This window comes from Mobula birostris, chromosome 5 (genome assembly GCF_030028105.1).
Source record: "Mobula birostris isolate sMobBir1 chromosome 5, sMobBir1.hap1, whole genome shotgun sequence".
Taxonomy (NCBI): domain Eukaryota; kingdom Metazoa; phylum Chordata; class Chondrichthyes; order Myliobatiformes; family Myliobatidae; genus Mobula; species Mobula birostris.
Window position 1 is genome coordinate 37,482,042 of NC_092374.1, and position 13,622 is coordinate 37,495,663.

At 41.2% G+C, this 13,622-nt stretch overlaps 1 protein-coding gene across 1 annotated transcript in view; it reads right to left on the reverse strand.

Moving 5' to 3' along the window:
* Window positions 1-2,359: 2,359 nt before the first annotated feature.
* The window catches only part of LOC140197635 (ankyrin repeat and death domain-containing protein 1A-like), an 81,724-nt gene continuing 70,461 nt past the window's right edge, over window positions 2,360-13,622 (reverse strand). Inside the window, exon 15 of the mRNA XM_072257886.1 lies at window positions 2,360-2,803. Within this exon, the coding sequence (XP_072113987.1) occupies window positions 2,745-2,803 (59 nt within the window). The 3' untranslated portion in view covers window positions 2,360-2,744. The remainder of the gene's footprint in view (window positions 2,804-13,622) is intronic.

The window sequence follows — 13,622 nt, forward strand, 5'->3', positions numbered from 1 at the left end:
TAGGATTCCTATTTTTAAACCTATATTAAATTTTCTCCTAACAGTATTACAAAGTATTCTCAATTATTTTATTTTTCCTTAGGAATTTTATTGCACAAATGAAGAATATAACAACCGCTAAAAATATTGCATAGTGTATTTTAATTATTGCTGTGTACTTTAGCAGAAACATAAAAACACGTAGGGATCAAATAAGTTTTATCCAAAATAGTGGGAATATACAAGTAACTAGTCTCCTAAACCTTATGCTCTTTGTTTCATCACCCATAGATAGATTAAGTACAGGCATGTTGCTGTGATCTGATGGGTGCATGGTCAGAATGAGTTCTGAAAAAGACCACTATAATCAAAAGCAAACTTGTCTATGACTTCAATATATGATGATCAGCATCATAAAAATCTTGGTAATAGGCAGTGATAAAATAGCTCAAGTGACTAAATCATGCAGCTAAGTGTCCAAAATGATCTTTGTCTGAAATGGTTATCAGGATGATGATAATGCTTTGCAAGCACATGGAGGATCTTGGAGTTAATAAACTCAGCTACAAACTTGCATTTTGGATTTTATTTAATATTGCCTATTAGTTTTCTTCTCTCATTCCCATTTTAGCTTTCTAATTTATTTATTTATTTATTTATTTATTTTTTTTTTTTGCTGCCTTTGGACTACTCTTCTGTATTAGTCTTCCCTTTTTACCCTGAGTACCATGCCCTGATTCCTACCTTAATGCTTCATGACTCCTTGATCACTGTATTCTTGTACCTTTTGTTTCCAGTCTGTTTCCTTAAGTCTACAACTTCCATCAGAATCCCAGCAATGCCATTTGAAGCGCCCACCCGTGGAGCTTATTTCTACTTCCTTGCAGGCAGCAGCTCTGATACTCTTGCTGAAGCATATGGTCACTGGGGATTAATTTTACAAGTGCAATACATTGGACTTTTTGATTGCATCAGCCATCTCCCTCCAGAATATCTGTTCACTAGTAAAAACGGTCTTTCCAAAAAAGGCATATAGTGGCATGGTTTGAATGGAAATCTAGATGAAATATGATCATTCTGTTCCTATAATCTACCTATGGAGTGCTATTTTCCACAATTTTCATTGCCCAAATTGTCAATGGTGGTGTGGCTCTTAACCCCAAATTTCGTTTTGATCTGTCATCTTACAGTTCTGCTGTGACTTAGAAGTGAGTGGATCTTGATCGCTTTCCACTCCTTTTGTTGCTTGGTTATGGGGCACCTGTTTCAAAATGCTTCTGCAGTTGTGGATGCAATGTCACAAATTGTATCCTGCTTGTTTTAGCCACAACCTGGATCTGTGAGGTTCACAATGTGATTATGATGGGCAGCATTTTGGAGGGAAATTTTGACCATTGTTGCTGGGATTCATAAGTTTTTAAATGACAATGGGAGCCTTGAGAGAAGTTTTTTGATATTCCAAACTGAGCTTGAACAGAAACCTACGTTCCCCAAGGGTTCTGTGCAGTGGAGCTGGTGGCTTGGGCAAGATGTCCAAACTGATGTGTTAAATTTATTGCAGGAACTAGCATCTTTATTTTTTAAGAAAGGAACCTGCCCATCTTGATGACAAATTACCTTGCTACTTTGGTTTCAGGTTTCTACTTTTCTTCTGATGGGGGAAAAGAGGTTGAATATCAATTAAATGCTAATTTATTCATTTAGCATGTAAACATTTGACCATCTTAAATCTGTACAACTAAACATGGATCATTGATGATGATCAATGTCTACTTAGGCTATTCAGTTCATCATTTCTTCTCTGCCATTCTATCATGGCTGATTTATTATCCTTCTCAATCCCATTCTCCTGCCTTCTCCCCATAACCTTTGAGGCCCTTGCTAATTAAGAACCTATCAGCCTCCGCTTTGAGTATATCCAATGACTTTGCCTCCACAGTCACCTGTGGTAAAGAATTCACAGATTTCCAACCCTATGGCTAAAGACATTCTTCCTCATCGCTGTTCTAAAATGTTCTTCTTTTGAGGCTGTCCCCTGTGGTCCCCCCAGTATAAGAAACATCCTCTCCAAGTTTAGTCTACGTAGGGTCTAAGCCTTTCAATATTTGATAGGTTTCAATGAGATTTCTGCTTATTCTTCAAAACTCCAGCGAGTACAGGCCCAGAGCTGTTGAACACTGTTCATATGTTAACCCTTTCATTCCTGGGATTATTCTCATTATAGTAATGCCAACTTGTAATAATATTCTCAACTAGACATTGATAATAAACATTCTTTTTTAAAAAAAAATACCCAGACCTTTTGCAAGAAATGTTAGTGGTATGAACTAGCACTTTATTGTAATTCATTTCACAAGATAAAGCAGCTAGTTGTTTTTTTTTTAAGCTATCTAATTAGCTAAAGCACCTAATTCATCCAGGACACTTGACTACCCCGTGCTCTACCAATGAGCAAGGTCTATCTCTAGTGCTGTACTCCAGAAATCCTTTTTCACTGTCTTCTGTTTCACTGAAGCAATACCAGTAAACATTAATAAGCATTTTTAAGGAAGAGATTCCTTAAAATGTATAAAATTGTAAAATGTTCCCAGGCTCAGATTTGGCAACATTTTCCTGACATTTACTGTAAACAGTCAGTGGATATTTTAATGTTAGCCTTCATTAGTCAAGTTGATGCACTGATACCAGAGCTGAATTTTCTTCTTCAAGTTCATTATAGTAGTAGAATGTCTGGCAGATAGCTCCATAAAAAGGAAAGCATATCTTTAAGAAACTGTACATTTCTGTGAAGATGGTATGCCATTAATTTCTTTTCTGATCTTTTCTGTTATGGAAACAAAAAGAAACAATTTAGTTCTCAAAGGATGTTGCACAATCTTAACCAAAAAATTGATATTTTTATTTAGCCAATATAATGTACTGTACTAAAAAATATAATGGGCAGAATAGGCAAAAATCCAATATCTGTAATAAGTGCGAGCTTACATTTAAAATTGTGCCACATGAGACTGCAGATGCAGCATTTGAGCGGGAGGAATTGTCAACCCAATACTTCAGTTCCTTTGCCAGCTCCACAGATGTGCTCAACCTACTGCGTTACTCCAGCAGATTGTTGTTTAAAATGGTGTGTTTATTTGCTCCTTTAGCCCAATATGGAATAGAAACTAGCTGGACTCCAGAAGATAGATTATTGTTTTTATTAATTTAGTGTAATTGAGTGAGAATATTGTGCAGTTTAAAGTACAGTGTTAAAATATTTTGCAGGGTAAGAAGTTTGTCTCACTGTAAACAATCACAAAAGTAGCAAAATGAAATTCTATTGCAGAATTTGAAGGAATCTCAAATTATATTTGGAATGATTCAGAAAAATAAGCAACAATGCTTCTGAGTAAATTTGAGGTGAAAATACTGACTAGCAGACTTCAATTGCTGTCAAAAGGAATAGCCCCTATAAAACTGAGTCACCATATATTTGATCTGTAAGGAACAATGTGTAATATGTGATGTTAGACATCCTCACCCTTGCACATCTAAACTTCACTGTAATTGGGAAGGTAAAGGATCAGTTAATCCCAAAGAAGCAGCAGCATTCCAAAGGGAGGGTGAACCAACCATAGCAGACGAAGGAAGTCAAAGACAGCATAAAAGCAAAAGTGAGGGCATTCAATATACCAAAACTCAGTAGGAATCTTCAATAATTCAACAGAAAACAACTAAAAAGCAATAAGAAAAGATGATAAATGGAGGTAAGTTATCCAATAATATGAGGATACCAAGTGTTGTCAAATGTATAAAGAGTAGAAAATTAACGAGTAGAATCAGACCATGACTGGAGAGGTGGTACTGGCGGACAATAAGTAGTTCACATCAGTCTTCACTGGGGAAGACGTATTAGGAGAATAGGCAAAGATGTGGTAGATTGAATGTAGTGAAGTGTATGGTTATGTACTTTACTGGAAGGAATAAAGGTACAGAATATTTTTCTAAATGGGGAGCAAATTCCAAATCTTGAGAATCCTTATTCATTTAGCTTGCAGGTTGAATCAGTAGTAAAGGCGGCAAATGCAATGTTATCATTCATTTTGAGAGAACAAGAGCATAAAGCAAGGATGTTATGCTGAGGCTTTATAAGGCATTGCTCAGACTACACAAGTATTGTGAGCCTTTTTGGGCCCCATATCTAAGAAGGAATGTGTTGGCATTGGAGACGGTCCGGAGGAGGTTTACGAGAATGATCCTGCAAATGTAAGTGTTAGCATATGGGGAGTGATTGTTCTGGGCTTGTACTCGCTGGAGTTTAGAAGAATGAGGGGGAATCCTGCTGAATATTGAAAGGCCTAGATAGAGTGGGCTTGCAGGCAGTTTCCAATAGTGGAAGAATCCAGGACCAGAGGGCACAGCCTCAGAATAGAAAGACATCCCTTTAGAACAGAGATGAAGAGGAACTTTTTTAACCAGAAGGTAAATTGTGGAATTCATTGCCATAACTAGCTGTGGAGGCCAAGTCATTGGGTGCATTTAAAGCGAAGATTGATAGGCTGTTGAATAGGGAGGGCATCAACGGTTATGGGGAGGAGGAAGGAGAATGGGGTTGAGAAGCATAATAAATCAGCCATGCTTTCTACATTATATGTTAATGATGTGGATGATGGAATGGCAGAACAAACTCAATGGGCTGAATGGCCTAACTCTTTTCCCATATCTTATGATCCACTGCTCATCAGCTTCAACAATCAATCTGCCAGCAAAATTTCCTTATTCCTGAAAACTAATCATCAATTGTTCTTTTTCAAGCCTTTGCTCTTTTTTTCCCCCTTAAGTCCTGCAGAAAGGTAGGCAGTTAGTATGTTTCTTGACTTCAGTGCATTCAACATTCCGCATGGTCTAACAGTTCTTTCACAGTCTCTGATTAAGCATGTCTCATGATTTTCCTGATGTTTTCTTCATCAGTTTTACATGCTTCTGCTTGTGTTCGTCAAATATCATCTGATTTGATGATTGAAGGTAACCCCTGACGCTAACAGTTGGATATAACGTATTCTTCTGGATAGAAGATAACTGGCTAATCGGCTGAACGGAAGTGGGATCAGTGACTCAATTAACATAAGAACATAAGAAATAGGAGCAGGAGTCAGCCATCTGACCCTTTGAGCCTGCTCCACCATTCAATAAGATCATGGCTGAATCGTCCATGGACTCATCTCCACCTACCTGCCTTTTCCCCATAACCCTTAATTCCTCTATTATGCAAAAATCTATCCAGCCTTATCTTAAATATATTTACTGAGGTAACCTCACTGCTTCATTGGGCAGAGAATTCCACGGATTCACCACTCTCTGGGAGAAGCAGTTCCTCCTCATCTCCATCCTAAATTTACTCCCCTGAATCATGAGACAATGTCCCCCAGTCCTAGTCTCACCTACCAGTGGAAACAACTGTCCTGCCTGTCTTATCTATCCCTTTCGTAATTTTATGTTTCTATAAGATCTCCTCTCATTCTTCTGAATTCCAGCAAGTACAGTCCCAGGCAACTTTAATCTCTCATCATAGGCTAATCCCCTCATCTCTGGAATCAACCCGGTGAACCTCCTCTGCACCACCTCCAAAGCGATTTTATCCTTCCTCAAGTAAGGAGACCAGAACTACATGCAAAACTCCAGGTGCAGCCTCACCAATATCCTGTACAGTTGCAGCATAACCTCCCTGCTCTTAATTCAATCCCTCTGGCAATGAAGGCCAACATTCCATTTGCCCGCTGCACCTGCAAACCAACCTTTTGCGATTCATGTACAAGCACTCCCAAGACCTCCTGCACAGCAGTATGCTGAAATCTTTCACCATTTAAATAATACTAATCTTCCATTTTTCCTTCCAAAGTGGATGACCTTGCATTTACCAACATTGTACTCCATCTGCCAGACCCTTGCCCACACACTTAACCTATCTATATCTCTCTGCAGACCCTCCATATCTTCTGCACAATTTGCTTTTCCACTTAATTTAGTATCATCAGCAAACTTTAGATACACTACACTCTATCCCCTCTTCCAGATCATTAAAGTAAATCATGAACAGTTGCGACCCCAGCACCAACCCCTGTGGCACACCGCTCACCACTGATTGCCAACCAGAGTAACACCCATGTATCCCAACTCTCTGCTTTCTATTGGTTAACTAGTCCTCTATCCATGCTCATACGTCACCACCAACTGTATGGATCCTTATCTAATGGATAAGTCTTTATGTACCTTATCGAACTGGAAATCCGAGTAAATAACATCCATCTGTATCTACTGTGCTCATTATATCTTCAAAGAACTCCAGTATGTTTGTCAAATAGGACCTGCCTTTAGTGAATCCATGCTGTGTCTGCACGATGGATCCATTTCTTTCCAGATACCCCTCTATTTCTTCTTTAATGAAAGCTTCAAGTATTTTCCAAACTACAGATATTAAACTAACTGGCCTATAGTTGCCTGCCTTTTGCCTACATCCTTTTTTGAACAGTGGCATGATATTCACCACCTTCCAATCTGCCAGGTCTCACCCAGAGTCCAGAGAATTTTGATAAACTATCAACAAAGCCTCAACTATAACCTCTGCCATTTCTTTCATTACCCTGAGATGCATTCCGTCAGGACCAGGTGACTTGTCTATCTTTAGGCTTGCGAGTTTGCTCAGCACTACCTCTTTAGTGATAGCTATTGTATTGAGGTCTTCACTTTTCATTGCATCCATATCATCTCTCTTTGGCATGTTAGATGTGTCCTCCACTGTGAAGACTGACACAAAATTGTGTATCAAAGCCTTGGCCATTTCCTCATTATCCAACATCAATTCCCCCTTCTCGTCCTCCAAGGGACTTTAGCTACCCTTTTCTGCTTTATGTAATTATAAAAACTTATACGATCTGTTTTTATATTTTGTACTAGTTTATTTTCATAATCTAACTTCCCTTTCTTTATTGCTCGCTTAGTGGTATTTCGTTGCTTTTTAAAATTTTCCCCACCTTCCAGTTTCCTGCTACTCGTGGCTCTCCCCACCCTTACTGCCCTTGCTTTTAACTGGAATATACTTTTGTTGAATACCATGAAAAGCCTCTTTGAAAGTCTTCCACTGTATCTCAACCACCCCACCCTATAACCTCAGTTCCCAGTCTACCCTATCCAACTCCTTCCTATCCCGTTGTAGTCTCTCTTGTTTAGGCATAATATTGAACATTTGCACCCTGAATTTGTAGGAGAAACTCAATCACACTGTGATCACTCTTTCCAAGAGGATCCCTTACTACAAGATTGCTAATTTTACCTGTCTCATTGCACAGGACCAGATCCCAAGGTCTCTCTGCCCCTCCACAGTGCCAGAGTCTTACCATTAATACTACATTCTGTCTTCAAATTTGACCTACCAAAATGAACCACTTCACACTTATCTGTGTTGAACTCCATCTGCCACTCTCAGCCCAGTTCTGCATCCTATTGATGACCCGCTGTAACCTCTGACAACCCTCCAGACTATCCACAACACCCTCAACTTTTGTGTCATCAGTAAACTTACTAACCCACTCTTCCACTTCTTCATCCAAGTCATTTATAAAAATCACAAAGGGGAGGGGTTCCAGAACAGATCCCTGTGGAACACCACTGGTCACCAACCTCCATGCAGAATACGAACCATCTACAACCACTCTTTGCCTTCTGTGGGCAAGCTAATTCTGGATCCACAAAGCAAGGTCTCTTTGAATCCCATACCTCCTTACTTTCTGAATGAGCCTTGCACGGAGAACCTTATCAAATGCCTTACTGAAATCCATATACCTGACGTTCACTGCTCTACCTTCATCAATGTGTTTTGCCACATCCTCGAAGAATTCAATCAGACTCGTAAGGCATGCCAACATGCCCACCACTGAAGTCAGACTCACCGGTTTATAATTTCCTGGGTTATCTCTACCCCTTTTCTTGAACAGGAGAACAACATTTGCAACCCTCCAATCCTTCAGTACTTTTCCCATCCCTATTGATGAAAGATCAGCACCAGAGACTCAGCAATCTGCCTCGCTTCACTCAGTAGCCTGGGGTATATCTTGTAAGATCCCAGCGACTTATCTAACTTAGTGCTTTTCAAAAACTCCAGCACTTTCTCACTCCCTCAATGCCTATACGCTCAAGCGTTTCAGTCTGCAGTAAGTCATCCCCACAATTGCCAATGTCCTTTTCACTGGTCAATACTGAGGCAAAGTATTCCTTGAGTACCTCTTCTATCTCCTCCAACTCTATGCACACATTTCCACTCTTGCACCTGATAGGTCCTATTCTCACACGGCTTATCCTCTTGCTCTTCACATACTTCTAGAATGTCTTGGCGTTTTCCTTAATCCTGTCCAGCAAGGCCTTCTCATGGCCCTTTCTAGCTCTCCAAATTTCATTCTTAAACTCCTTCCTGACAACCTGGTAATTTTCTAGAACTCTATCTGTACCTAGTTTCTCGAACCTTTCGTAAGCTTTTCTTTTATTAACTAGATTTTCTACATCCTTTGTACACCATGGTTCTTTAACCCTACTATCCTTTCCCTGCTTCAACGGCACATACCTATGCAAAACTCCATGCAAATATTCCCTGAACATTTGCCATATTTCTGCTGTGCATTTCCCTGAGAACATCTGCTCCCAATTTATGTTCCCAAGTTCCTGCCTAATAACATCATATTTCCCCTAAACCCAATTAAATGTTTTCCCAAAATGTCTGCTCCTATCCCTCTCCAAGGCTTTGGTAAAGGAGATAGAATTGTCATCACTATCTCCAAAATGCTCTCCCACTGGGAGATCTGACACCAGACCAGGTTCATTTCCCAATACAGTACCAGATCAAGTACAGCCTCTCCTCTGGTTGGCTAATCCTCATGATGTGTCAGGAAACCTTCCTCAACACACCCAGCAAACTCCACCCCATCCAAACCCCTTGCCTTAAGGAGATGCCAGTCAATATTAGGAAGGTTTAAAATCTCCCATCACAACTTGAAATCTCAACTTGTATTTGACTGCACAAATATGAAAGGGGGAGACCGTAAGCAAATGGCCTTTACTTAGAACTTTGCAAAGATTCAACATAACATATAAAACTTTGACAAACTTTTGTAGATGTGTGGTGAATAGTATGTTGACTAGTTGCATCATGGCCTGGTATGGAAACACCAATGCCCTTGAATGAAGAATCCTACAAAAAAGTTTTTTAAAAATAAGTCATGGATGTAGCTCATTCCATCATTGGTAAAGCCCTCCCCATCATTGAGCTCATCTACACAGATTGCTGTTGCAGGAATGCATAAGACCATAAGACATAGGAGCAGAATTAGGCCATTTGGCCCATTGAGTCTGCTCTGCCATTCAATCATGGCTGATCCTTTTTTTTCTCTTTCTCAACCCCACTCCCTGGCCTACTCACCATAACCTTTGATGCCATGTCCAATCAATCTCTACCTTAAATACACCCAACAACCTGTCCTCCACAGCTGCACATGGCAACAAATTCACTACCCTCTGACTAAAGAAACTTCTCCGCATCTCTGTTTTGAATGGACGCCCCACTATCCTTAGGCTGATGAAGGCCAACACTGTCAACATGCGCAGCAGCTTCGAGTGGCCTATGGACATGGACCCCAAGATCTCACTGATCCTCCACACTACCAAGAGTCTTACCACTATTAGGCCATAAGACAGTGGGCCAGATGGCCTAATTCCGCTCCTATGTGTCTGCCATTCAATCATGGCTGATCCCTTTTTTTAAATCTCCTCCTCAACCCCAGTTCCTGCCCTTCTCCCCGTAACCCTTGATGCTATGTCCAATCAAGGACCTATTAATCTCTGCCTTAAATATACCCAATGACCTGGCTTCCACAGCTGCCTGTGGCAACAAATTCACCACTCTTTGGCTAAGGAAATTTCTCCATATCTGTTTTGAAAGGGTGCGCCACCCCCACCCCTATCCTGAGACTGTGCCCTCTTGTCCTATACTCTCCCACCATGGGAAACATCCTTTCCACGTCTACTCTGTCTAGGCCTTTCAACATTCGAAAGGTTTCCATGAGATACCCCCCTCATCCTTCTGAATTCCATCGAGAACAGACCCAGAGCCAGCAAATGTTCCTCGTATGATAACCTTTTCATTCCTGGAATCATCCTTATGAACCTCCTCTGGACCCTCTCTAATGCCAGCACATCTCTTCTAAGATGAGGAGCCCAAGACTGTACACAATACTCAAGGTGAGGCCTCACCAGTGCCTTATAAAGCCTCAGAATTACATCCCTGCCCTTGTATTCTAGACCTCTTGAAATGAATGCTAACATTGCATTTGTCTTCCTCACCACTGACTGAAAGATTCAAGATTCAAAAAACTTTATTGTCATTCTAACCGTACATCAGCTCTGCAGGGCAGAATGAGACAGCGTTTCTCAGGAGCAGTGTAATCATAACATAACAAATGCAACACTAAATAATAAACATAACAATAAATAGTAAAACTCAACCTGCAAGTTAACCTTTAGGCTGTTCGGCACAAGGATTCCCAAGTCCCTTTGCATCTCAGATTTTTGGATTTTGTCCCCGTTAAGAAATTAGTCCGCACATTTATTTCTACTATGGAAGTGCATGATCATGAATTTTCCAACATTATATTTCATTTGCAACTTTCTTGCCCATTCTCCTAATCTGTCTAAGTCCTTCTGCATCCTACCTGTTTCCTCAACACTTACTGCTCCTCCACCAATCTTTGTATTATCTGCAAACTTGGCAACAAGGCCATCTATTCCATCACCTAAATCATTGATATACAGCATAAAAAGAAGTCGTCCCAACACCGACCCGTGCGGAACACCACTAATCACTGGCAGCCAACTAGAAAAGGATCCTTTTATTTCCACTCGTTGCCTTCTTCCAATCAGATAATGCTCTAACCATCTTGGTAACTTTCCCGTAATACCACAGGCTCTTAACTTGGTAAGCAACCTCATGTGTGGCACCTTGTCATAAGCCTTCTGCAAGTCCAAATATACAGCATCCACTGCATCCCCTTTATCTATCCTACTTCAGAATCAGAATTGGGTTTATTATCACCGGTATGTGATGTGAAATTTGATTAACTTAGCAGCAGCAGTTCAATACAATACATAATCTAGCAGAGAGAAAAAAAAATAATAAATAAAATAAAACATAATAATAAACAAGTAAATCAATTACGTATATTGAATAGCTATTTTAAAATGTGCAAAAACAGAAATACTGTATACTAAAAAAAGTGAGGTAGTGTCCAAAACTTCAATGTCCCTTTAGGAATCAGATGGCAGAGGGTAAGAAGCTGTTCCTGAATCGCTGAGTGAGTGCCTTCAGGCTTCTGTATCTCCTACCTGATGGTAACAGTGAGAAAAGGGCATGCCCTGAGTGCTGGAGGTCATTAATAATGGACGCTGCCTTTCCGACACGCCACTCCCTAAAGATGTCCTGGGTACTTTGTGGGCTAGTGCCCAAGATGCAGTTGACTAGATTTACAACCTTCTGCAGCTTCTTTCAGTCCTGTGCAGTAGCCCCTCCATACCAGCAGTGATGCAGCCTATCAGAATGCTTTCCATGGTACAAATATAGAAGTTTTTGAGTGTATTTGTTGACATGCCAAATCTCTTCAAACTCCTAAAGTATAGCCACTGTCTTGCCTTCTTTATGACCACATCAATACATTGGGACCAGGTTAGATCCTCAGAGATCTTGACACCCTAGAACTTAAAGCTGCTCACTCTCTCCACTTCTGATCCCTCTATGAGAATTGGTAAGTGTTCCTTTGTCTGGTACTAGGTAATGAACCGGGTCAGGTCACAGATCTCTCAGTGGGTGAGCATCTGCGGGACAGTGACCACCGCTCCCTGGCCTTTATAATTATCATGGAAAAGGATAGAATCAAAGAGGACAGGAAAATTTTTAATTGGGGAAAGGCAAATTATGAGGCTATAAGGCTAGAACTTGCGGGTGTGAATTGGGATGATGTTTTTGCAGGGAAATGTACTATGGACATGTGGTTGATGTTTAGAGATCTCTTGCGGGATGTAAGGAATAAATTTGTCCCGGTGAAGAAGATAAAGAATGGTAGGGTGAAGGAACCATGGGTGACAAGTGAGGTGGAAAATCTAGTCAGGTGGAAGAAGGCAGCATACATGAGGTTTAGGAAGCAAGGATCAGATGGGTCTATTGAGGAATATAGGGAAGCAAGAAAGGAGCTTAAGAAGGGGCTGAGAAGAGCAAGAAGGGGGCATGAGAAGGCCCTGGTGAGTAGGGTAAAGGAAAACCCCAAGGCATTCTTCAATTATGTGAAGAAAAAAAGGATGACAGGAGCGAAGGTAGGACCGATTAGAGATAAAGGTGGGAAGATGTGCCTGGAGGCTGTGGAAGTGAGCGAGGTTCTCAATGAATACTTCTCTTCGGTATTCACCAATGAGAGGGAACTTGATGATGGTGAGGACAATATGAGTGCGGTTGATGTTCTGGAGCATGCTGATATTAAGGCAGAGGAGGTGTTGGAGTTGTTAAAATACATTAGGACAGATAAGTCCCCGGGGCCTGACGGAATATTCCCCAGGCTGCTCCACGAGGCGAGAGAAGAGATTGCTGAGCCTCTGGCTAGGATCTTTATGTCCTCGTTGTCCACGGGAATGGTACCGGAGGATTGGAGGGAGGCGAATGTTGTTCCCTTGTTCAAAAAAGGTAGTAGGGATAGTCCGGGTAATTATAGAACAGTGAGCCTTACGTCTGTGGTGGGAAAGCTGTTGGAAAAGATTCTTAGAGATAGGATCTATAGGCATTCAGAGAATCATGGTCTGATCAGGGACAGTCAGCATGGCTTTGTGAAGGGCAGAGCGTGTCTAACAAGCCTGATAGAGTTCTTTGAGGAGGTGACCAGGCATATAGATGAGGGTAGTGCAGTGGATGTGATCTATATGGATTTTAGTAAGGCATTTGACAAGGTTCCACACGGTAGGCTTATTCAGAAAGTTAGAAGGCATGGGATGCAGGGAAGTTTGGCCAGGTGGATTCAGAATTGGCTTACCTGCAAGGCAGAGGGTGGTGGTGGAGGGAGTACATTCAGATTGGAGGATTGTGACTAGTGGTGTCCCACAAGGATCTGTTCTGGGACCTCTACTTTTCGTGATTTTTATTAACGACCTGGATGTGGGGGTAGAAGGGTGGGTTGGCAAGTTTGCAGACGACACAAAGGTTGGTGGTGTTGTAGATAGTGTAGAGGATTGTCAAAGATTGCAGACAGACATCGAGAGGATGCAGAAGTGGGCTGAGAAGTGGCAGATGGAGTTCAACCCAGAGAGGTGTGAGGTGGTACACTTTGGAAGGACAAACTCCAAGGCAGAGTACAAAGTAAATGGCAGGATACTTGGTAGTGTGGAGGAGCAGGGAGATCTCTGGGTACGTGTCCACAGATCCCTGAAAGTTGTCTCACAGGTGGATAGGGTAGGTAAGAAAGTTTATGGGGTGTTAGATTTCATAAGTCGAGGGATAGAGTTTAAGAATCGCGATGTAACGATGCAGCTCTATAAAACTCTGGTTAGGCCACACTTGGAGTACTGTGTCCAGTTCTGGTCACCTC